Below are 26,402 nucleotides of genomic sequence, written 5' to 3'. Positions count from 1 at the left end.
GCACCTGGATGGCTCAGTCAGTTAAGCATTCAACTCTTGATTTCAACTCAGATCATGATCTCTCAGTTCGTTGAGATCCAGCCCTGCATAGGGATCTGTGCTGACAGCGTGGAGCCTACTTGGGATTCTCTCTCTCCTTCTCTCTGCCCCTACCCTGCACATGCACGCTCTGTCTCTCAAAATAAATTTTTTTAAAAAGTAGATTTTTTTGTTACCTAGGGCTTAGAGAATAGGGAGATTGGGGAAAGATGGCTAGGGGGTATGGGAAAGGGAGTTCTGCTGGGGGTAAAGACAATATTCTAAAATTGATCATGATGATGCACAACCACAAATATACCAAAAACCACTGAATTGTATACTTCAAATGGGTAAAGTTCATGGTACGTGAAATGTATCTCAATAAAGCTGTTTAAAGAAAAACAACTTTAAGAGTCCTACCAAAATTTCTGGGGCACCTGGATGGCTCAGTCGGTTAAGTGCCTGACTCTTGATTTCAGTTCAGGTCATGATCCCATGACTCACGGGATCAAGCTCCATGTTGGGCTCTGCACTAACAGTGCGGAGCTTGCTTCAGATTCTCTCTCCTTCTCTCTCTGCCCCTCCCCTTATGTTTTCTCTCTCAGAATAAATAAATATTAAAAAAAAAAAAAAGAGCCCTACCAAAATTTTTATTTGGAGAGGGAGAGAGAGAGAGAGAGAGAAAGAGAGAGAGAAATCTATGTCTATGGCCACCATGTATGGCACTGAAAACTACTTATTATAGACTTTTGGAAATTTCAATTAAAACTTCTGTTAAAATGAAACCCCACTGACAACCTTTTATTCGGATTTCTAAAAAAAAATAACTGTTTCATGATACAGAGAAAAAATTGTCAGGAATTTTAGCCAATACTGAGTTTTTTTAGGTAAGGGTGGTTTAGTGAAAGAGAACACTTTAATGCTAGTCAACCTAACTCCTTCTCTACTCTCAAAGCTCACACAGGGGTCATTTCTCCCTGGAAGCCTCTTTGAATGCTCAAATTAGGTTAAGTGCTCTCCTCTGTACTCCCACAGCTCCCTGTACACCCCTGTACCTTAGGACTTCTTGAGACAAACTATTTTTCTCCTCTATCAAATTATGAAATCATGTTTAATCACATCTGTATTCCTAGCACAGTGCCAGCACATAAAAAGGACTCAACAAAAATTGAGTTAAACTTGGAGTGTGAATCTGGACCTGTTTGACTTCTATGAGCCTCAGTTTTTACCTATTCAAATAGGAATTCTACCAGTTGTCTTACCTAACTCATAGGGATGAGACATGAGAAACAAACTAGGAAATACAAATAAAAGCACCTGAAAAAAATGTAGTATACATACACAGTCTTCTATTATCATAGGAGCAACCTACATCAAGTACTAGTTATTACTGTATGGGTCATTCTCTGTACTTAATTTTGTTATAGGAACTTTGTCTTTGATACTTCTGGGTCTAAAAAGGCATAGGGGATGGGGATACCCTAAACAAAAACTGATAAGCCTAAATTAATTGTTTCTCGTTCATTACATACCATTCTGTCAACTATTACAGGCAAAATAGAAAGCATTCTGTACCACAACAATGAATGAATGCTAAATTACTCAGTAAACTACAACTGAGTTGTATACAACTCAATATACAACTGCTTTTCAGGTTACTTTACAGCACACTTTCCGGTCTGTATGTTCTGAAATGACTCAAACCACAGGCTAGAATTCTATATTTAAGAGAAAAAGATTCATGACCCGAATGCTGCCACCGCACCTCAGAAACACAGCACCTTCTGCTGCTAAAACCTTTTATGCATTCAAGAGCCCTGTGTGTTCTTGACAGAAACCATACTCATGCAGCTGAATTTAGAACATGCTGACCTTGAGCAAATCAATGCCCTTAGCATGTACTTCTGGCTTATATCACTGCAAGAGGTAGACAGCCTCACCATCTATAGTAGTCAACAATTTCTGGCCACTGTCCCCTGGCTATTTTAAGATATCCCAACACATTTCTGTGTTGCCCAGTTCAAAGAAACAGAATAACACATGAACCTATGTTTAAACACAAATCGTTTACCTTGGAACTTGGGGTATGTGTGTTCATACTGTGATTAGCTCAAAAATATTTAATTTGGTAAGTTTCCACTTCCTGCTTTCATTTTTTAAATACAACATATTTTTAACAAAAAGTTAAAAATCAAGTATAAGACACTTTTGCTTACTGTCTACTCAAATTTGTAAGTAAAATTGGTAAAAAACTAAGCCAAAATTGGTGAACAAATATTGAAAAAGATTAATGGTTTACTTGCTATTTTCATGCAAAATTACACTAGATATTAAAACAGCACATGATTAAGGACTATGTGACACTTTCACCAGTCTACCTTAGTATTAACTCTTCTAACTCTTGGATCTAATTAGCATAAAGTCCTTTTAAAAGGTTTTTGTCCAAGCAACATAAATCAAAATGCTACTAGCAGAGTCCTTGTTTACAAATTAGAACCTCATTTTTTTTTTTAACTCTAAACAAAGAATCTGCAATTGAGCAACTGTATGTATACCTTCTAAAATTCAGGTAAATTATCTACTTGAAATTTATATATAAAAACAAATTCAAAACTTAGTAATTGTACTTAGCAATTATTCATAGCTTTTTTTTTTTTTTCTCATTCCCAACAGAAGCTAATATTTGTGCAAAGGCCCAATGCTAGAAATCAACATCATAAAATATTTAGCATTTCAGATTGCTTTTTAAAGGATTTCCTTTACTCCCTTGAAACATTTAATAAATGTTTAATAAATGTTCTCAAGTGTAAAAAATAAAGCTTTTTTTTTTTTTTTTTTTTACTCTCATCCAAAAGATTTCAATAAAGAAAAGGAGTATAGGTATCACACGGAGCTAAATCTGATATGCAGTATAATGCAGGACCCAAATAAAATGAAGTCATTTACTAACAAGTGAACTAAATATAGAGCCCAAGCAGCTGGAGCCTAGAGTTTATATAATATGCTAGCTGACAACTAAAAGCTCTTAAGACAGAACCCATAGAGTACAAAGGGAAGGGGAAAAAACACTACTCTTCTCATGCTGTTAAATAAGATTTTAAAATAATTATTCCAGCAAAAAAAATGAACTAAAAACTAATCCTGTATTCTATTACATTAAAAAAAAAATCTGTCAGAAATACAGAGGATCAAATAAATGTAATTATATATTAAATAAGACAATACTGTAATACATCTACAAAGCTTTTAAATCATGTAAAAGGTTTTAAGAATAGTATCTAGCACTCTAATACCAAAAATCTTACAACCAGGAATATACTAAAGAATAATTAGACTATATTCCTAATTTCTAATATATACTTTAATAAATTGTCACTAAGTGATATATATGGGACTCCTTCTAATAACCTACTAATGGTAGGGCATATATCTGGAGTTCATTTTTTGTAGTAGCTGATTAATTTCTCCTATATAGTGTCCTGGATACTAAAGTATGTATTTGTAAGACACTAATCAGAATGAGAGGCATAGTAAAAAGGTAGATACAAAACCAGAAAAAAAACAACCCTTGTTGGGCCTAAATTTATAATCCTCATGTTCTAACAATCTTCAACAACAAACTGCATGTATCTGTCTATTCACTAACTTATAAAATGGCCAATATTGGCAAGCTCCTGTATTTGCCCACTGTTTTGGGGCTCTAGAGTATATTTCATTCTAGCTGAAATGAAAACAGTATCTCAAAATTATAAAACCATGAATCCAAAACCATTTTACATACTCAAGAAGATATTTTGAATCCTGGTAATCATTAGCCCTTAAGACTACATATTGACACTCCAAGCTAGCATTGTATTAATCATGACACTACAGCACTTTATCAATATTTACATGGAAATTATTTTTTTTTAAATTCCACCCATAGCACCAACACCAAAATAACATTACCCATAACATATAGATGGAAGCATAATCAAACCTGTTATGGAAAAGTCGCCTAAATATTCAAGGCAGCCATGAAGTGTGTCTGAATCTCAGTATCACTAATCAAAATAACTTTCTGAATTCTTATCTAAGTATTCAGTCACATCTAATTACCTTCAATAAACTAGTTCTCTTAAGTGCCAAAATACTCAAAGATATATACAAAAATTACTATGAACCCTTTCCCAACATTTGAAGACTTCTGTTTGATCATCATTAATAACCTATCATTCCTTCAGGTCATGGAACTTTGGCATGGAACTGCTGGGGAGATTTCTACTCTGTTTAGGGAGATTTTATGCCTAAATTTTAAAAATCTTCTTAACACCTCAAACCTACACCAATCTTGTCTGGATTTATTTATTTGCCCAAGCCATCTTTTTTACCATGTACACACACAAAATTATTTCATTTAGCCAAAATTCAACATTTATTAAAGAGCCAAAAGGTAGTTGTCACCTACCTGTAGTACCGAGATTGTAGATATGTTGAACAAACAGTCTTTGATACATGACTGGCCGACCCAAAGTCTATCACCTTAACCCTGTATGGCTGCCGAACAGGATCCACCAGCATAATATTTTCTGGTTTGAGGTCAGCATGAATTAAACCAAGACTTTTCAATTTTTTCAGTGCAGTGGCCACTTGTTGAAGAATGGGTCGAATTACTTTTAGTGGCAGGGGGCTGAACTTATTTTGTTTCAAAAAGTCATACAAGTTTTGTTCCAGCATCTCAAAAACTAAACAAGTATGGTTACGGTGCTGAAAGCATTCATAAGCTCGTACAAAGTTATATTCATCAGCATTTTCAGTACTGAGTCTTGCTAATATGCTCACTTCTATTTGACCTTGACGTGCATAAGAAGGGTGATTCTTCAAAATTTTGATTGCTACAATTTCATTTGTCCCTCTTTTCCAGCATTTGACTACCTGGCCAAAAGTGCCTCGACCAAGAAAATCAAGGACTTCATAAGTATTTTTCATGGAGCATAAGACTTCATGCTGTACTAACTGATAGTCACCTTCTCCAGTGGTACAATTCTGTTTTGTTCCTGTGGTAGTTGTCACAACTGTCACTGGATTTCCCATGTTGGTTTGCAACATTGCAGGAAGTATGGACAATTCATCAATAATCTGCATTGCGCTGCTATGATTATCCAACTCCTCACTCTTGCGCTTCAATCCACATCGCTGGGGGCCTTCTAGGAAATTGAACCTGTGTCGCCACGCCCCAATCTGAGGTGCCTCCACTTGAGCTTGCTGTGCCTGAGCTGCTATGACCTTTGTAGCACCCGCAGTGTTTTTTAAAACAACAGCACTTGTCTGCAACGAAAAGTTGTGTCCTCGAGGTCTGTTAAATGGTATCTTTGTCTGAAAAACACTACCCTTCGTGGGAGGATGAGAATTTCCAATATTTTTACCATTCACATAGGTCCGTGGATAGTTTCTTTCCTGGAATACACAACTGCTTGGCTCTACTTTGAGTTTCTTCACACTACAAAAGGCACTTGACTGAGTTTGATAAACATACGGTGGGTAGACCAAGACTTGTGAGGCCATACCTGGGGGGGGGGGGGGGGGGGGGGGAGGAAAGAAAAAGACATTATTAACTACAAAAAAAAAATTGTTTTTAATTTTAAATCTCAAAGAAAACTTTCAAGGGTCAAGTCCATAATTTATAAAAATAATTAAACTCCATTAAGATTTTTTTTCCCTTAGAGAAGATAAGCATTTTAGTATCTCCATCTTAGCTAATTAATCCTTCAGCTATTTTGAGTATTGCATATAAGCCTGGGAATAAAAACTGAGTGCATTTAGTTAACCAAAAAATATCTACCAAGCAGCTGTAATGGCCAAGATATACCCCAGGAACTATGCCAACCATTTTTCTCCCAAAAGGGAAAAATACAGATCCCTTAACTATACACATTTGGCAAAGGTAAAGCATTCTATCACCAAATTATCATTTATGAACCAATGACAAGGAAAGAAAACATACACTGCATAAATAGAGTCACATTCCTTATAGCTAAAGTTCAAGAAATGCCCCAGAAAAAATAATCAATTGTAAAAATTGTAAATAAGATATAGGTCCTTTGCATGATGTTCTCCTTACTTAACGTCTTTTTCCACATCCACCCTTGTACACTTAAGTGGACTTCTTTACATTCAGATCAAAGTGATGCAATACCTTCTTGCTGAAGATTTACTTGGAACACACACTCGCCACTCACTCTCTAGGCCACAGTTGGGCATTCAGTGCTCAATAAAAGCTTCTATGTTCTTCTAATTAGCATTCATGACATGATATTACATTACACTCCAATTGTGAGTGTATCCATCAGTCTTTCACACTAGATCTGAAACAAGGTGCCCAGGATATAGAGTTGGTGCTCAATAAATATGAGTTGGTCAAATTAATTTTAAAATATTTCCACTCCCCACAATTTAAAAATCTATATTGTATTAACTGGGCAGTCTCATACTGTTTTAACAAATCAAACATCAATTCCTTAATTCAAAAACAACAGATTGTCATCACAGCATGTAATATATGTAAAATATTTAAAATATTAAGAGTTACCACCTATGGAAGGAATTACTATGCAGAGGTTTAATAAATGCTTTATTTGCAATATTTTATTTAACCATATTAATATCTTCCCAATTTGCTGTTAAGAAAACTAAAACTCAAGAGGAATTAGGTAATTGGCCAAGGTCACATAGCTAGGGTGTAGTAAATGAACAGGAAAATACATTGCCCTCTTGGGGCATAAATTTATGCCTCCTTCAACTTCCTCAATTTTTTTTTTTTTTTTTTTTAAGATTTTATTTCTGGGGCACCTGGGTGGCTCAGTTGGTTAAGCATCCAACTCTTGGTTTCAGCTCAGGTCATGATCTCCTGGTTCGACTGTTTGAGCCCCGCTCTGGGGTCTGCACTGACAGTGCAGAGCCTGCTTGGGATTTTCTCTTCCTCTCTCTCTGCCCCTCCCCTGCTCCTGCTCTCTCTCAAAATAAATAAATAAACACTTCTTAATAACTACCTACCACATTCCTAAACTGACCTGGATCTAGTAAGAAATGAGCAATAAAACCTTATTAGACAAATTAAGATTTGATGTTCAATGTGTAAGAAAAAATTGTAAATTGAAATTCTGGGTTCCAAACCATTTCATCCAGCATCAGAAGAAGTTTCAAAATTCCACCAATTTTTCTCCTTTTAATGAGGCGAAGCCACAGGGAAAACTCCTTCTAAACATATTGAACCCATCATCTAATTCACTTAATGTTTGTGAGGGCCGCCAACCTTATCTTCAACAATTTAGCATTACCGTGATTCCCATTTCAAACCACTTCTGTGATCGACACCCACAGAAATAGACTGAGAGAAACAGATGATGAAACTGACACAAAAAAATTTCTAAAACATCTATTATAAATATACTTGTGGATTTAAAGAAACGCATGAACATAAATAGGAGAGACATAAAAAGCATCTTTAAAAGGGAACCGGTGAGCCTAAAAAACCATGTATTGTCATACAGACAAAGGAAAAGTAATTTGACAATATCTAACAAAACTGACATAGAATCAGGCACCTCAGATATAGTAAAAGAATATTCATGCAGTATAACCTAAACACTCATTCAAAAAGCACTGGGTAAATACAAGACCAACTACAATCTTGCCATTTGCAACTACGTGGATGGAACTGGAGGGTATTATGCTAAAGGAAATTAGTCAGAGAAAGACAAAAATCATATGACTTCACTCATAAGGGAAGAGAAACAAAAATAATATAAAAACAGGGAGTGGGACAAAACAGAAGAGACTCATAAATACGGAAAACAAACTGAGTTGCTGGAGGGGTTGTGGGAGGGGGATGGGCGAAATGGGTAAGTGGCATTAAGGAATCTACTCCTGAAATCATTGCTTCACTATAGGCTAATTTGGATGTAAATTTTAAAAAATAAAAAATAAAGTTAAAAAAAAAAAAAAGAATGAAAATAATCTACCCTGTTATGGACTGATTCCCATATTGTTGTATGAAAAAAGCAAGATTCAGAAAAATGTGTACTTTACAATAGAATTATTAGGGTGCCTGAGTGGCTCAGTTGGTTGACTGTCCAACTTCAGCTTAGGTCATGATCTCGCAGCTCAGGAGTTCAAGCCCGGCATCGGGCTCTCTGCTGTCAGCATGGAAGCCACTTTGGATCCTCTGCCCCCTCTTTCTCTGCTCCTCCCCTACTCACTCTCTCTGTCTCTCAAAATAAATACACTTTAAAAAAAAAAGAATTACATATGTATATATTTGCATATACACTGAATATCTGTATACATATAAAGTGTGGGTTTCTTTGCCTCAGAGGAGAGTAACAAGAATTCTGGAGGCAAATGACAAAGATTTACTTTTCATTGTATATCCTTTTTACCACTTTAATTTTCACTATGTATGTATGTATATTGCTCAGTCAGTTGGGCGTCTGACTTCAGCTTAGGTTATGATCTCATGACTTGTGAGTTCGAGCCCCGTGTCAGGCTCTGTGCTGACAGCTCGGAGCCTGGAGCCTACTTCGGATTCTGCGTCTCCCTCTCTCTCTCTCTGCCCATTCCTGCTCATGCTCTCTCGCCTTCAAAAATAAACATTAAAAAAAATTATAAAATATATAGATTGCATATTTAGAGATGAAATAATATACTGGTATTTGCTTCAAAATAATAGAGAAAATAGATGAGGATATGAATAAAATGAAATTAGCCATATACTGTACTTCATAGGATCTTGATGATCAAGCAAAAAGCGTTTCTACTTTTGAATGTTTACACTTTTCCTTAACAAAGAGTTAAGTGAAAATATTTAAAACTCCACCCAGAAAGATTCTGATTCAGTAGGTCTGTAGTGAGGTCCAGGCATCTGCATGTGTACAAGCTCCCAAGGCCATTTAGATTCACACTAACATCTGAGAAAAAATGATCTAGTTTATACAAAAACCGTAGCAAATTTAAGCCCTACCAATTCAAGGTCCTCAAGTCTCAAAAGATGAGGATGAAATCCTAGGGAACAGAATGCATACCACTCTTGGCCAATCCATGCCATAAAAAAAATTTTTTTAACATTTATTCATTTTTGAGAGACAGAGCATGAGTGAGGGAGGGGCACAGAGAGAGGGAGCTGTCAGCACAGGGCCCAAGGCAGGGCCCAAACTCACGAAGCGTGATATCATGACCTGAGCTGAAGTCAGACGCTTAACCAACTGAGCCACTCAGGCACCCTATGCCAATCCCATGCCATTTGAAAGCGAGGTTTTATATGAACAACAGCTAAGATCCAGGTAACTGACATACTGATATTTAAGAAACTACTACAATTTCTGAACTCTGGGGGCGCCTGGGTGGCTCAGTCGGTTGAACTTCTGACTTCGGCTCAGGTCTTGATCTTGCAGTCCGCGGGTTCAAGCCCCACGTCAGGCAGGCTCTGTGCTGACCACTCAGAGCCTGGAGCCTGCTTGGGATTTCTGTCTCCCTCTCTCTCTGCCCCTCCTCCATTCACTCTCTATTTCTCAAAAATAAATAAATGTTAAACAAAATATATTAAAAGAAATTTTTTTTCTGAACTCTGCTGTTCCTACGTTTTCTTCCCCAACATGCCGAGCTAGAAGGCAAACAAGCCAAGAGCCCCAACCAAGGTTAACTAAAGGAAACTCAGAAAATTACCCCTCACCAAGCACTGTGCTGGGCAGAGCCAATCTCAAAGGAGACTTTAGAAAATAAACACAGATAGGAATGTCCCATCATATACATAACACATAAGAAAGGGTGAGGGTGGTGCTGGAGACAGCTATCATAAAGGACCACAAGCAAAGAGCTCTAAATTACTAATTAACTTGGCCACTGTGACTCCCTGCCATATCCAGGTATTAAGTCTTTTCTTCTCCCAATCCTCCATCAGATAAGACTCATGGTCTGATAAGAGTATCTTATACTTGAAGCTTATGGATTTTATACAGTACAGTAAGTAAGGAGAGTACAGGAGCTGCTTAAGTCCATGGAGTCTAAAACACAGACTCAGTACAATACTATTATCACCTATTATTTTCACTGCAATTCAAATTACATTATACCTCTGTAGCTTTATTATTTATGACTTTGTCATTTGTTCTTATCAACTGACTAAGAAATGAAGTTTTGAAACACTACCCCTTTGTGAGCTGGGGCTGCCTATAATATATCACTCAGAGGATGGTGAAGACTCCTGTGAGAGCAACCATTAAGCTTCCATTCCTCAAGCTTAATAATCTCAGGTACTTTAATAGGGCCTTATTTTTCCAACCCTCTAAAAGACTTTAAGACCCATCTGAATTGTATCCAAATTTTTCACATCCTTTTACAATTACCAAAACAGCAATGTAACCAACATTGACACCCACAAACCTGAGTCTGTCTGACCACCACTAACCAGGTTTTCTACTTTTTTCCCTTTTCAGGCTTTCTGAAAAGGGAGGAAGCAAAAACAGAAATACTTTACTATCTTACATTCAATTTATTAGCCAATATTAAAATTCTGAACAATTCTGCCAAACTTATACAAAGCCCATAGGTAACTGGGTTCTTCTTCAAAATGTATGTGACAGCACAAATAGATTTGAGTAAACGCAATGATGCCTTTGCATTCTCTTCACTCAACTTTCTCTTACTTGTGCAAATCTCAATTTTTAAATGTACTTCTTTTTAAAAAAATTATGATAAAATATGCAAAACACAAAATTTATCATTTTTAAGTGTGCAGTTCAATGGCATCAAATATATTCACACTGTTGTGCAATCATTAGCATCCATCTCCAGAACTTTTCTCCTCTTCCAAAACTGAAACTCAACCCATTAAACAACTGTCCAATGTCCCCTGCCCCAGCCCCTGGCTGAATTTAACTACTCTAGGTACCATATATATGAAATTGTACAGTATTTGCTCTTACGACTGACTTACTTCACTTTGCATAATGTATTCAAGGTTCATCCACATAGCAGTGTCAGAATTCCCCTCCTTTTTAAGACTAAGTAATATTCCATTGTATGTATATGTCATATTTTGTTTATTCATTCAGCCATCGAAAGATATTGGGGGGTGGGTGCCTGCCTGGCTCAGCCAGTGGAGCATGCAACACTTGATCTTGGGGTTGTGAGTTCAAGTCCCACATTGGGTGTAGAGATTACTTAAAAATAAAATCTTAAAAAAAAAAAGATATTTGGGTTGCTTCCGCCTTTTGGCTATCGTGAATAATGCTACTATGAACACGGATGTACAAATTTCAAGACTCTACTTTCAAATCTTTTGTGTATATACCCACAAGTGGAATTCCTGATTATATAATAATTCTATTTTTAATTTGAGGAATCACTATATTTTCCAGAGCAGCTGTACCATTCAAATTCCAACCAGTAGTGCACAAAGGTTCCAACTTCTCTATATCCTCAACAACACCTATTTTTTTTCTACTTTTTTATAATAGCCATCTTAATGGGTGTGAGGTGGTATTTCATTGTGGTTTTCAAATCTCTATTTTTAAATCTAATTCATCAGGCCTAGCTGTACTAACACCTAGAGCTTGATGTCATCCATAGCTATAACAAATGAGCTTTCTATTTTTTCATTTGAGTTCTTGACAAATATTAAACATTACACTTAAAACTCTATAGAAACCCACATTATTAGCTGGGCATTCCCAAATGACTACTGAATAATCCCCAGGTCTTTCAGACCATCAGTGGAAAGTACAGAAATTATTACATTACTAAAAGCATCAAGTTTCAATTTAAAACATATATATGAAAAAGAACAGTATTTCTATTTTTTTTTTATTTTTTTTTTTCAACTTTTATTTATTTTTTTGGGACAGAGAGAGACAGAGCATGAACGGGGGGAGGGGCAGAGAGAGAGGGAGACACAGAATCAGAAACAGGCTCCAGGCTCTGAGCCATCAGCCCAGAGCCTGACGCGGGGCTCGAACTCACGGACCGCGAGATCGTGACCTGGCTGAAGTCGGACGCTTAACCGACTGCGCCACCCAGGCGCCCCAAGAACAGTATTTCTAAAGATGAACAACAATAAATGAAAATAACAAATAAAATGAAAGTCTTTTAAGAAGTTTTTGTTGTTGTTGTTGTTGTTGTTGTTGTTGTTTTACTTAAAGAGAAGCTCAGGACACTAAAAAATTATCTCATAATAAACAGGGATAAGAGACCAAAGCATTAAATTTGTAGCTACTATTCCACAATCAAAAAAAAAAAAAAAAAAATACAACAACCAACAAAAAAGAAGTCACCTCAATGCAAGTTACCTTAGGGAATATTTTCACTGAACTGAAAATAAGCAAATAGCTACACTAGATCAAAGTAAACCTTTGATTTGATTCTATTTACATAAAAACCCTGCTTTCAGAGTTCTTTTCTGAACATACCTATCAACTGTTTCCAGGATATGTATTAAAATAAGGTAGATACAAGTGAAGTTCAACTTCAAAAATGAACTTATTACCAAACTCTTTATTTTTTTTTTTTTATTTTTTTTTTCAACGTTTATTTATTTTTGAGACAGAGAGAGACAGAGCATGAACGGGGGAGGGGCAGAGAGAGAGAGAGGGAGACACAGAATCGGAAACAGGCTCCAGGCTCTGAGCCATCAGCCCAGAGCCCGACGCGGGGCTCGAACTCACAGACCGCGAGATCGTGACCTGGCTGAAGTCGGACGCTTAACCGACTGCGCCACCCAGGCGCCCCATTACCAAACTCTTTAAAAAGAGACAAATGGAACAGGAAATGAAAAATACAGTTAAGACTGTTTTGTCAGTAAAATGTACCAAAGCACCTTTAGCCTAATGGCATCAAAGCTAACAGAGTCGGGAGGATTATCCTACGTGAAAACAGTAATGGTATGTTCTACACTGTTGGAGTAGTACCTAGGTCACTAAGAGAATGATGTCTTCAGTCAAATTACCAAACATACATTACAGATTATAACTGCCTTCCAGCAGCTATGATCAGCACCAGAGGCAAAAAGACTGAAAAGCGCTATGTAAAAATCATTGCGCATGCTAAAAACCAAAGGAAACACCACCACTACCACCATCCCCCCACCCCACACAAGCAGTCCCTACTACACCAGATCGCCAGCCTATTCTGGTCTTTACTGGGATCCAAACGTTTCTTCTAGCCCTCTTTCTCTCATCTCAATTAAACCTCAAGATCTGACCTGGGTACGTCAAAACAGCACTTCACATTCTGTCCTCAAAATATTATTGATCTCTTCCTCTGACCTACCATCTCTTTCTGATTATCTATCTCCCACCACACAAATTCCCAATATCCTTTGCTAAATTCTAGTTCCTCTCCTTCTAGTGCAATACATTCAAAATTAACACTTCTCTTATGTAACACAAAAGGCATTTTTAAAGATGCTTAGCAGTAAAAGAATCCAAAATTCTAAATCTGAATAGTGGCTCTCAATCCTTTTCCTGACACACTTCAGGTATGATGAAGTTAGAAGTGAAACACTTTAGAGGAGGTAGTATTCAAAAGCAAAACTTTTTCAGAGAAGTAAAAGCACTTTAGGGAAGGTGGTCTTTACCGAAACATTTTTATGTGCAAATCAGAAAGTAAGCCATTCCAAGAAAGGAGCTTTGTGCATCAATATAATGACTTTCAACCCTGCAGAATGTCTTTTTGAAAATAACAGGGTCAACCTAATTCACTCAGCTAGTGGGCCAAAGAGGAATTACGCTGTTCGTAAACGACTTTTGCATTCCTCACAAAGTCTAGAAAAGAGTTAAATGAATAAAACCTAAAGCTGTGTTAGCCCCACACATCTTTTCAAACTTACTTTTTTCTAAGATACAGCAAACATAAGTTGTATTATAACTCAAAGTTTTGTACAAATGTCTGTGCCTTGAGTTCACAAAGTCTGACAAAGAGATCAAAGGAGATAGAATGAAGTCTTCAAGTAGCAATATTGTCTATAATCTAGTTTCATGTAAATAATAGATTATTCCAACTTGGTTTACCCATAAAAATTTTGCTTTCATGAATATACCTAGAAAATAGGTATACCTAGAAAATATGCTTCAACTGAAAATCTGTCAATATTTCATAGAGGGGATTAAGGGACATTTTTCTTAAGAGCTTTAAAACTGAAAGATAAGGTATTAAATACAGAGAAGAATACTAAAAACAAGTATTACACTATTTTAATGACACAGTGATTGATTAAAGCCATGAATTAAACAATTTGTTACTGCAATGGTATTTTGACCAATTTTGAAACCTCTCATAACCACAATATTTTATTATATTAACATGAATTTGTTGTACGTCCTCTCAAAAAATCATGTAACAGCCCATGAAATATTTATGGTGATACCACGAATGAAAGCCTTTAGATAAAAGCTGTACAATTTGAGCTGAAGTTTAAATTTCTACTAATTGGCCTAATTTCAACTTATTTTTCAAATGATAAATGAGTTAGTAATCTATGAAAGTTGTATCAAATTCACTTTTTAAACATCTTACAACTAAATCCACTGTGAATACTATCAAATAATGTTTTAACATTATTTTAATTCTACCTTTACCATACTTATATCTTACTACAATTAGCCTATTCTCAGTTACAAGTTTGAAGTTTAAAGATTCAATTACTTGAAGCAAAAGAAAAAAAGTTTAGCTTCCTTCTTTAGTACCTAAACTTTAGTTTGTGACAATAAAATATAGATGAATCTATCAGTGTTTTTTAGGACAACTTCAAAGAAATACATCATATTTTGTGGAAGAAAAAGAAAAAAACTACTAATTTAATCCAACGGAAAACTCTTTTATAAATTATTTGCACTTGTAAGTTCAAATTTTGGGTGCTATTTTTTTAAAAATTAAGTTAATTTACCTGAATTTAATCACTCTTGCCTTTTTTAAAGATTTTTTTCTTTAAGTAATGTCTCTACACCCAAAGTAGGGCTTGAACTCACAAACCCAAGATCAAGAGCCACATACTCCACTGACTGAGCAAGCCAGGCGCCCCACACTCCGGCCTTTTTTTCTTTAATATGTACAAACTTCAAAGGTAAAAGAGTTTATAAACTCTTTTATATTTTGTATGGACTGAATAGGTAACCCATATGCTTCATTTTGGAATGGCTACCCACCTCACCCTACCCCATCCAAAAACAAAGAGGATCTTCACTGCTTTATTATTTTAAAAAAAACCCTCCAGTTAGTTATTTTCCAAGTTTTTAACATATAGTGACCCCTGTGAACTTACTATGAGAAGTTTACATTGCTGTGTTTGTCCCTCATTACATTTAAACAGTTTCACACCCACATGCTCTAACTATTCTCCAACTGAAGTGCTAGAATTTTCAAGAGGATAAATGTAAAGAGGGGGAAAACCTTCACCAACTATAGATATTTCTACCTTTCAATTCTAAAGAACATTAAAGGGGGAAGAAAAAAAAAAAAAACCTCTGCACCTATAAATGTCTTACAACACAAAATACACCAGGGTCAGCCTAGAAGTTTGTATTTTTATACCTTTCAGTTTAAAATTAATGTTATGTTTTTAACAAATCACAAACCTCTGAAAAGATTTTTTTTTTTTCAACGTTTATTTATTTTTTTTGGGACAGAGAGAGACAGAGCATGAACGGGGGAGGGGCAGAGAGAGAGGGAGACACAGAATCGGAAACAGGCTCCAGGCTCTGAGCCATCAGCCCAGAGCCCGACGCGGGGCTCAAACTCACGGACCGCGAGATCGTGACCTGGCTGAAGTCGGATGCTTAACCGACTGCGCCACCCAGGCGCGCCAAAGATTTTTTTTTTTAAACAAAGAAAAGGCACAACGAGGAAAAGATGGGGAAAGCTGACTTTACTGAAATTTAAAATTTGTATGTATTTATTCAATGATAACACAAAGATAAGCCATAGAAACGAAGATACTGGCAACACATGTAACTAACAAAAGATCTGAAGAAATCATATTGTGTTTGGCAAAATTCAGTAGGAAAGTGGATAAAAAAATATATGCAAGCAATTCACAGGTAAGGAAATGCATGACAAATGACTTATTAAAAAAAATTGTCAGCCCCATTAGTAATAAGGAAAACACTCATTAAAACTACAGTAAGATGCCATTTTATACCCATCAGACTGACAAAAAGTAGGACAATACCCAATGTTAAAAAGTTGTAGGTCAACAGAAGGTAAAGAAGTACAATCACTTTAGGGAGCAAAGCTGAAAATGGACATAGTCCATAATCTAGCAATTCTTCCAGGTATACATCCTGCCTACAGAAATTCACACAGGTACAAAAAAATTAAAAATTTTAAATTTAAAAAATTTTTAAAAACCCACAGGTAAATCAATGTTCACTGCTGTTCTGTATATTTATAGCAAAATTTTGAAAAAAACCCAATTGTCAGAAAAGAATAAAGTGTGGCTTTTTCATAAAATGCACACAATACAATGGTGGCCTATACAATTATAAGGACAATTATAAGGATGTGACATCACTGATTTTAAGATGTATCACAATTTCGAAGATGTTAAAATATGGGAGAAATCGTGTATGTTAGAATTAATGATGTGCAGCAAAATGAATTCACTGAAAATACATATATGAACATGGATAAATCTCAACAAAAAACAAGGTGCAGAAGTACACTATCATATGTGAAAAAACTAATAACAGACAAATCTATACTGTATTTAGATATATTAATTTCGTGGGACACTTGGGTGGCTTAGTCGGTTGAGTGTCTGACTTCGGCTCAGGTCATGATCTCACGGCTCATGAGTTCAAGCCCTGCATCAAGCTCGCTGCTGTCAGCACAGAGCCTGCTTCAGATCTTTTGTCTCCCTCTCTCTCTCTGCCCCTTCCCCGCTGGCACTCTCTCTCAAAAATAAATAAATCTTTAGATATATTAATTATGTGGTCAAAGTATAAAAACACCCACGGAAATGATAAACGTGCCAGGAAGAAAGGAAAAACGAGAGACTTCAACTATGTGACTTTTATTTTGCACCCAGGATGGCAACTGTATAGAGTTGATTATATTACTCCCTATACTTTCACAGCCTAAATTTACATTAACGTTTAAATGAAGAGGGAAAAAAATCTACCAGAGAATAGAATAATCTCTTCAACTGAATGTATTTTTTAAAGAAAAAATATAAATAACCATTTTAGATATATTGTATTAGCATATTCAATAGCCATATCCTATTTCAGTCCTTTTTTTTTTTTTTTTTCAATTTTTCTTTCAATTCAAATCAAGCAAAGCCATTTAGGAGCAGAAAGACATAGCAATGAAATATGTTTTCTCATTGATGAGCTTCTTCTAGCAAAAGGGAAACACATGTATCCACATAACTACGTCACTAACAAGGGCAGTGACCTAAGATGTACAAGATATGCAGGTAGCAAAGAAAATAGAAATGATTGAAGAATGCCCTGAAAGAGCACAAAAGGATTCACTAAATTAACCTATGAACTAATTTTTTTAAGTTTATTTATTTATTTTGAGAGAAAGAGAAAACACATTGTGAGAGCAAGAACAGGGGAGGAACAGAGGTGGGGGGCTGGGGGGAAAGAATCCCAAGCAGGCTCCTGGCTGTGAGCACTGAACCAGACACAGGGCTCAATCTCAGATCTCACAAACCGTGATCTCATGACCTGAGCAGAAATCAAGAGTTGGATGCTTAATCAACTGAGCCACCCAGGCGCCCCCTACTCCCGCATTAGCTAAAATTTGAAGTATCATGGGAAGAAGTCTCCTATATAGAAAAGAATATTCCATGAGATAGAAATCAAAAGCATATACCAAGTCAGAGACTAATGAAAATATGACATATTAGCTTTGCTTGGCTAGAGAAAAGGACGACAAATTATGGTTGGCCAAATCCAACCCAGCCTGTTTTGTATGGTCCACGTAGTAAGAATGGTTTTTACTTTTTAAAGGTTGTTTGAAAAAAAAAAAAAATTTGTAACAGAGACCATACACGGCTTGCAAAACTAAACTATTTGCCATCTAGCCCTATAAAAAAGTTCACTAACCTCCACACTAGAACATAACTTGCCAGGGGAGTAGGCTGCTGGAGAAAACAATGATCCTTGAGAAGAAAGACAACTGTAAAAAAAAAAAAGAGCACCGATCATGAAGAACCTTGTGTTCCTTGTTAAGGAGCTATAGGGGATGGGATGCCTCTCAAGGGTTTTAAATAGAAAACCGACATAATCATATTTGTATTTTAGAAAGATCACTCAGGCAAAGTTCTAAAGGATGAAGTGGACAGAAACAAACAACGGAAACAACAGTTGAAAGACTACTTAATAGTCCAGATAACAGCTGATCAGAGTCCCAACAAAGACAGTACCAAGGAATGAAACGGAGTATGGATTACCAATAGGTAGCCAGGAGGAAGAACCACAAAGCTCAGTGAGGAGTGGGGAGAAACACAACCATGTTTCTGGCTTGAAAAACTGATAGCCGGGGTGCCTGGTTGGCTCAGTCGGTTAAGCATCCCACTCTTGATTTGGGCTCAGGTCATGATCTCATGGTTTCATGAGTTCGAGACCCACATCAGCCTCCACCAGCAGCACAGAGCCTGCTTGGGATTTTCTCTCTCCCTCTCTCTGCCCCTCCCCCACTCACACTGTCTCTGTCTCTCTCAAATAAATAAACTTATTTAAAAAAAAAAAGATAGCCAAGTGATAACAGAAAATATTAAAAAAAAAAAAAACAAGAAAATTGAGAGAAAAAGTTGGATTTTAGACATGATGATTTTGGGGTGCCTTGTGATGTAGCCCAATTCCCCTAAATGTATATTCTTAAAGAAAGGCCTGCAAGTAGGTAGTTTACTTAGGAAGTTCCCACCCCAGGAGGCAGGAGTGAAGAACCGGAGAATAAGTCAGGAAAGAGAGGAAAGTAATTCATAAAATTCACCATTTGGCAACAATCATAATTACTGATTGAAACAACAGATGCAACAGACGCAAAAACTAGTGGGAGAAGGCTTTAAAGATAACAGAATATTACTGTTGGGAGACAATTCACTGTGGTCTCTCATGTTTCTCCTGGTCTTGCAAGCAACATCACTGCCTATGTTCCAGAGTATCTTTTCAAAGGATATTACTATATCCCTGAACATCCCTGGAAGGTAGAGATAGTATAGTGTCTTCCTCCAGGGCAAAGGGCAGGTTGCTTAATGTTCAGTATAATAAAGATAATGACACCCTCTTGGTCAAACGTCAGGCAGGCTTCCTGCCCCTTATGAAAGATTCAAGTTTCCTAAGCCTAGAGTTCCTCTCCTGTAATGCAACTGCTTTTGTGCAGGAGTTACCTGGCTGCCCTGTTCACATCACCCTGTAGGGAATTCAGTTGAGGAAGCAGGGCAAATACTGACACAGTGACTATTGCTACTGCTATGAGTAAGAAGGTCCTTTATCTCTGACCAAACAGTCTATCTTCTGCCAGCTTCCATGGCATACTAATAATCAAAGGAAAGCTTCGATGGCATACATACTAATCAAAGGAAAGAAATCAGTAGGTGCCACCTTAATTAAGTGATCAATGTTAAAATCTGTAGTAATGGCACCTATCATGTGCCTCCTGATATGAATGTTCTAAGAGGAATAATTTTACTATGATATTTCTAAGCACAAGAAAACAAATCCAAACAGGGCCATTCTTCAAAATAACTGGCAGCATTCTACAAAAATGTCGATGTCGGAAAATAACATGAAGACTAAGAAACTTTTCAGATTACAGAAAACTAAAGAGACATAAAAACTGAATAGTCGGGGCACCTGGGTGGCTCAGTTGGTTGAGTATCCGACTTTGGCTTAGGTCATGATCTCACAGCTTGTGAGTTTGAGCCCTGCTTCCGGTTCTGTGCTGACAGCTCAGAACCTGGAGCCAGCTTTGGATTCTACGTCCCCCCTCTCTCTTTGTCCCTCCCCTACTCTCTCTCAAAAAATAAATAAACATTTAAAAAAAAAAATGAATAGTCTTTGCTTTTAGGAAAAACATTAGGGGTGAAAAATATACATATATTAGGGGTAACGAGATATCATGACTACAACTCACAAAGTTCAGGAAAAAATACAGATACATATAGAGAGAAAAAAGGTAAATACAAATGGAATAAAATATTAATATCTGAAGAATCTAGGTGAAAGATACATAAGAATTCTTTGTACTATTGTAAATTTTTTGTAGGTCTGAATTTTTGTTAAGTGGTAACTTAAACAGAAAAAAAAGAATATGAATGACAGGCATAAAATAAATGTTTTTCTTGCACAAGGCTGCTCTTCAAGGGTTACTCCTTTGGGAATGTACTTTTGAGTATTTTAGACATGACCCAGATCACCTAAAATCTAGAATCATCAGATACACAATGAGTCCCTGGGATCATCTGCCAACATTAAAAAAAAAAAAGAAAAAAAAGTATTCATAAGCAATGAGAAGAAATCTTTTCATTTAAAAGTATTACTTAATTCACAGCAGTTTCTGGAGCTCTTGGTCATTATGTAATTTCTTCAATGGAGACTAAAAGTAGAATTTCACTATGTGCTCCAATTAATTTGACAAAAAGGGCTTCTTATTCTTGAAAAGACAGAGAATCCTAGTACTAGTCTATACAAGGCTCTACAATAGGAATTAGAAAATAGAACCACATTAACTAGCAATATTCAGACAATAAAAAGTAGTTTCTAGTCACACGGTTTCATTTCTCAATTACTGTTTAAAGAGTGTATTTATAAAAGACAAAATAACATGTCCAATTAGAAAACAATAGATAAATACACCAGAAATTAAGTGTTCAATGTGAATAGTAAATGAGTTTAACTCTCTTCATTGGTCATTTAAATATCAGTATTTTAAACACCTGTATCATTAACAGGTTATTTTACCAGTATTCTGCCCAGGAAATTACTTACGCTAAAACACTTCACATAAGAAACATGTTCACATAAATGAACTTCCCCTAATGTAAAGCTTCATAAAATAAACTTGCTATCTGAGGTGCCTACAAAACATTTATCTGAAAACACTAAAGTCTTGGGTATTTTCCAGCAGTATTGTGAACAAAGCATCTAGAGAATGTGTTGACTATAACACAAATCAGCATGTTAAATAACAAGCTTCATCTGACTTAGCAAAACATTCCAACTTTTGGAACAGAAAATGACCTGTTGGGACATTTCAAAGCTGCTAGAAATCACCCTGCAATACACGCTCCCCCCTCCCCAACCTTTACTTTAGAAAAGCTGAAAAAGAGTTAATTAAAAGAATACTTAAGGACTATGCTTACTAAAGCATATAATTCTCTAGATTTTTTTAAGCTATCTAAAATGAGACCCTGGGGGTGCTTGGCTGGTTCAGTCAGCATAGCACGGGACTCTTGATCTCGCGGTCTTGAGTTCAAGCCCCACATTAGGTATAAAACTTACTTTAAAAAAACTTTTTAAGTTAAATTTTAAGAATTAAAACAACATAAAAACACAGAAATGAAATACTGATAGAAAAATGGACCACAGTGGGGCGCCTGTGTGGCTCAGTCGGTTAAGCGTCGGACTTTGGCTCAGGTCATGATCTCACGGTTTGTGAGTTCAAGCCCCGTGTCGGGCTCTGTGCTGACAGCTCAGAGCCTGGATCCTGCTTCGGATTCTGTGTCTCCTCCTCTCTCTCTGTGCCTCCCATGCTCATGCTCTGTCTCTCAATAATAAATAAACATTTAAAAATTTTTTCAAAAAAAAAAAAAAAAGAAAAGTTGACCAAAGATAAAAAGTTCACCTGTCCCGTCCTTGAAGAAAACTTTAAGACTAACAATGCAAATCTAGTTTATAAAACTTTAGTACAAAGAAAATTTTTATTTTATTTTAATATTTTTCTTTTTTTTTTTTTTCTTTAACTGAGAGGGTGTGAGCAGAGGAGGGGCAGAAAGAGAGGGAGAGAATCCAAAGCAGGCTCTGCACTGTCAGCACACACCCTGATGCAAGGCTCAAACCCACGAACTGGGAGACCCTGACCTGAGCCAAAGGCTGACAATCAACTGAGCCACCCAGGCACCCTGAAAACTTTTATTCAAATTGGTCATTCAATATGTATCAATACCTGCATGATGGATTGCTAGAAAAAGTAAACAGCTCTATAACTATGGGTTATGAACAACTCCCTCAACAGAAAGCCAAATGAATTATTTTTTTTTAATGTTTATTCATTTTGAGAAAGAGAGAGATAGAACACGAGCGGGGGAGGGACAGACAAAGAGGGAGACACAGAATCTGAAGCAGGCTCAAGGCTCCCGCTGTCAGCACAGCACCCGACACAGGGCTTGAACCCACGAACCATGAGACCATGAGACCTGAGCTGAAGTCAGATGCTTAACTGACTGAACCACCCAAGTGCCCCCTTTATATTTTATAGGAAATCTGTCCAAAATAACTACCACAAAATTTTATGTTTTGTATAAAAAAGAAAAAAATCTATGTAATTAACTTTTAGGCAAAGAGGAGTATGAAATATTAAAGACCAAAAAAACCAAAAGCCCAATGATCCTTACCAGAATACCTCCTAACCTAATGTATCTCTAAAACAACTCAAATCAACAGAGGAAGCTGAATCCTAGATTAATAATTTGATCAAATGTCCATTGCTGACAAAGCATTATAAAGGAAAAATTCAGGTGATAAAATTTTTGTAAGAAATGATGATTCAAAGTTCTAAATGAACATTTATAGAATCAGAGGACCTGTTCTACAAAACTTCTCAAAATTACAGGCTATCCTAAATAAACAACTTTGACATTTTCACTTTGTACTCATAACTGAAAGAGAACTATCACTCCAGAGTAACATATATCACAAGAATTAAAATCTAAACACCCGTGAAGTGAGAATTGTAGCTGCTCCCCCTGCCACCCACACAAATAACAGTTTTGTATTTGTAAAAGCTGAAAAGACAAATATTTACAGCAGCATAAGCTTGATTATAGTACTTTTAGTTTTGAAAAATATTTATGAACGTTTTAGGGCTTGAAACAATAAACTGGAACAAAAAAGTCAACGACCTGTTCTTTCCATATTCCTTCAAGATCCTACATGGCCCTAAGGTGACCTACACTCCTAAATTCAAAGTTGTTAGGTTTTTATCCCTACAATTATGTTCTCTCCATACTCATATTTTAGTGGCCCGATATGCCACTTTATATGTCCTTTCTTAGAAATTTTGTGAAGTACCTTCAAAACCTTTCTAATATGGAAACACTATTTTTTAAGTTTCAAATTTTAACTATCATATATATCTTGTGAACTGGGGTGTCTCACAATGGCTTCAGGAAATCCTGTGCTTCAGGAAACTATGGTATCTCATCAGAAACAATAGAAGGAACAGAAATGAAAATATGTTAAGAAAAATAAATACCTCTTTATTCTCATGACAAATGTGAGGAAGGGGACAAGACAGAGATTTATAACAAGTCTCCCCAAGAACCTCAGAAAGAAACTAAAGAACAATGTAAATTCATAAAGACCTAAGGAGGAAAGAAAACAAGCTGCTGCTCAAAAGAGTACTCTCAAAGAAAGGACACTGAATTCTTAGAAATCTATTAGAACTGCTTATGTTTGGTTCTAACTCTAATCATTAACTTTTTTAAATGACACACACACTGCTGGGGCACGTGGCTGGCTCAGTTGGTAAAGCATGTGACTCCTGATCTCAGGGTTGTGAGTTCGAGCCCTATATTGAGCACAGAGATTCCTAAAAATAAAATTGGCAGGGGGTGGGGGGTACGGGCTAGGGAGCTCAGTTGGGTAAGTATCCAACTCTAGCTAAGGTCATGATCTCATGGTTCATGGTTTCAAGCCCCACATCAGACTCTGCTGATACTACAAAGCCTGCTTGGGATCCTCTCTCCCCTCTCTCTCTTCCTCCCCACTCTCTGCTCGAACACGTGCGCAATCAAAAAAAAAAAAAAAAATAGGGGCACCTGGGTGGCTCAGTTGGTTAAGCATCCGACTTCAGCTCAGGTCATGATCTCACAGTTCATGGGTTCGAGCCCCACGTTGGGCTCTGTGCTGACAGCTCAGAGCCTGGAGCCTGCTTCAGATTCTGTGTCTCCCTCTCTCTCTGCCCCTCCCCCACACTTACTCTGTCTCTCTCTTTCTCTCTCTCAAAAACAAATAAAAACATTTAAAAAGTTATAAATAAACTAAAAATAAATAAAATGACACATTATCAGGTTGCTTGTAATAAGCTTTGCACTAAAACTGTAGATTTATATGGAATTAACAAGGGTGACAAAAATATTTGTCTACTACAAGCCCCACATAAACACTGAAAAAAAAATTTTTCACATTAGTGTAAAAAGCCACACTACCATACATGACACTATAAAGTTTATGTATCAGAATTACAAATGTAAGAAAAATATATTCAGATCTAGCTGAAGAAACTTTTTAAATGCCATCAACATATTAGAAAGATAAAAAAGGTGATTACAAAACTTTAATTCCATTTGAAGATGCCTAAGTGACAGCTAACACATTTTAAGTTCAAAATTAAGGCCAACTATTGATATCATGGGATAAAATAAAGAAAAAGTATGTTAAATCATGACTGAAAATAGCCACAAAACAGTTAACAGTTTATGATGAGAAATTTATTTTTAGATAATAACTATAAATCTCTTACTGGCCAAAAGTGACTTTGTATCATTTTTTAGGCTTTTGCATAAGAAGTTAGATAGAATCTCAAACCTAAAAGTAATGATCACATATCAACTATACATGATGAATCTGCCAAAACAGTTATTTTATAACAATGTTAAAACTTAAGGGGTGCCAAGAGTGGCTCAGTCGGTTAAGCGACCAACTCTTGATTTGGCTCAGGTCATGATCTCACAGCCATGAAATGGAGCCCCATGTCAGGCTCTGCCTTTCTGTGCTGATAGCGCTGAGCTTGCTTGGGGTTCTCTCTCTCCCTATCTCTCTGCCCCTCCCCAGCCCATGTATGCACACACCTGTGCAAGCGCTCTCTCTCTCTCAAAGTAAACAAAAAAACATCTAAAAAATGTTATTTGTTCATAGAGACCCTGCAAATTGAAAGGGTAAAAATGATCACTACACCATTACCATTACCTGGAATAAGACTGCTAGAATATGGGTAGACAAGACTAACACATGAAATTTAACATATTTTGCCTTACTCATGAAAGCATACACACTGTTCACTCCAGGAAGAGGTGAAATTTCTGTATAAAAATCATTTTTAAATTATTCAGTTACTACAAATTACAAAATATTCAGTAAAACGAACCTATTTCCTTCTAGTCATTCCAGGGTATGTTTTATCATATGTTTCCAATCATGGTACATGTATAACTTGGTAAGCCGATTTGTTCTATCTAGGATATTTTGAATAGCAGCATAATATTCTACCATGTGTGCATACTATAATTTGTTGAACTGCTTTTCCTCCCAATTTGTTCACTATATTATATAAAGTTGTGATGAATATTTTCATATAAATAGTTTTTTTACATTCCCAATTTTCTTAGTATGGATTTCCAAAAAGGAAACTTGATAACTACTACTAAATTTTGTTTTACAACGTACAGATTTTGTTGGGTTTTTTTAATGTATCCACCAGAAATAAATATTTTAAGATTTAAAGTTTCAACATAAACTGCAATAGAAATGAGTGAAGATAACAAAGAGGAAATACAGAAAAAGAAACAAATTTTAAAATAAGATAATTCAATCTGAGCTAGCTGTGGGGGAAATATGGACCTCACTAGTTCTAAAGATGAGCTGAAAGCTCAGAATTAAGTAGGGTATACTATGGATGCAATCACCTGGAGGAATACATAGATTGTGAATAAAAGAAACTAGTGGAGAGCTTAGCAGAAGTAATTTCACTAGAGTGGCATGGACAGAACTATACTGCCCAGGGCTAAGAAGTGAATACAAAAGCAAACAGAGGGTAAAGTACACATTTAAGAAGTTTGGAAGAAATAAAAAGGAAGCCAGGTCCACATCTGAGGAGGCAAAACTGAAAGATGGCTGCTTTATGGGGCACCTGGGTGGCTCAGTTGGTTAAGTGTCTGACTTGGGGTCAAGTCATGATCTTGCAGTTCATGAGTTTGAGCCCCTCATCAGGCTATCTGCTGTCAGTGCAGAAACCGCTTCTGATCCTCTGTCCTCCCTCTCTCTATGCCACTCCCCCACCCGCTCTTTCTTTCAAAATAAATAAAAGTAAACTTAAAAAAAAAAAGTGCAAAATAAAAGATGGCTGCTTTAGATCTCAGGTATCTGAGAGATGCCTGGGTGGCCCAGTCAGCTGAGCATCCAACTCTT

General features: G+C 36.4%; 1 protein-coding gene across 7 annotated transcripts in view; it reads right to left on the bottom strand.

The window, feature by feature from the left end:
* HIPK3 (homeodomain interacting protein kinase 3) overlaps window positions 1-26,402 on the bottom strand; it is a 93,021-nt gene that overhangs the window by 57,481 nt on the left and 9,138 nt on the right. For all 7 annotated transcript variants that reach the window (XM_045484906.1, XM_045484900.1, XM_045484902.1 and 4 more), the window contains exon 2: window positions 4,466-5,564. In XM_045484906.1, coding sequence (XP_045340862.1) covers window positions 4,466-5,562 — 1,097 coding nt within the window. In that variant the 5' untranslated portion in view covers window positions 5,563-5,564. The remainder of the gene's footprint in view (window positions 1-4,465; window positions 5,565-26,402) is intronic.

The sequence above is a fragment of the Leopardus geoffroyi genome, chromosome D1 (assembly GCF_018350155.1).
Source record: "Leopardus geoffroyi isolate Oge1 chromosome D1, O.geoffroyi_Oge1_pat1.0, whole genome shotgun sequence".
NCBI lineage: Eukaryota > Metazoa > Chordata > Mammalia > Carnivora > Felidae > Leopardus > Leopardus geoffroyi.
The sequence above is the reverse complement of the archived record's forward strand: the minus strand, read 5'-3'. Positions and strand labels throughout refer to the sequence as shown.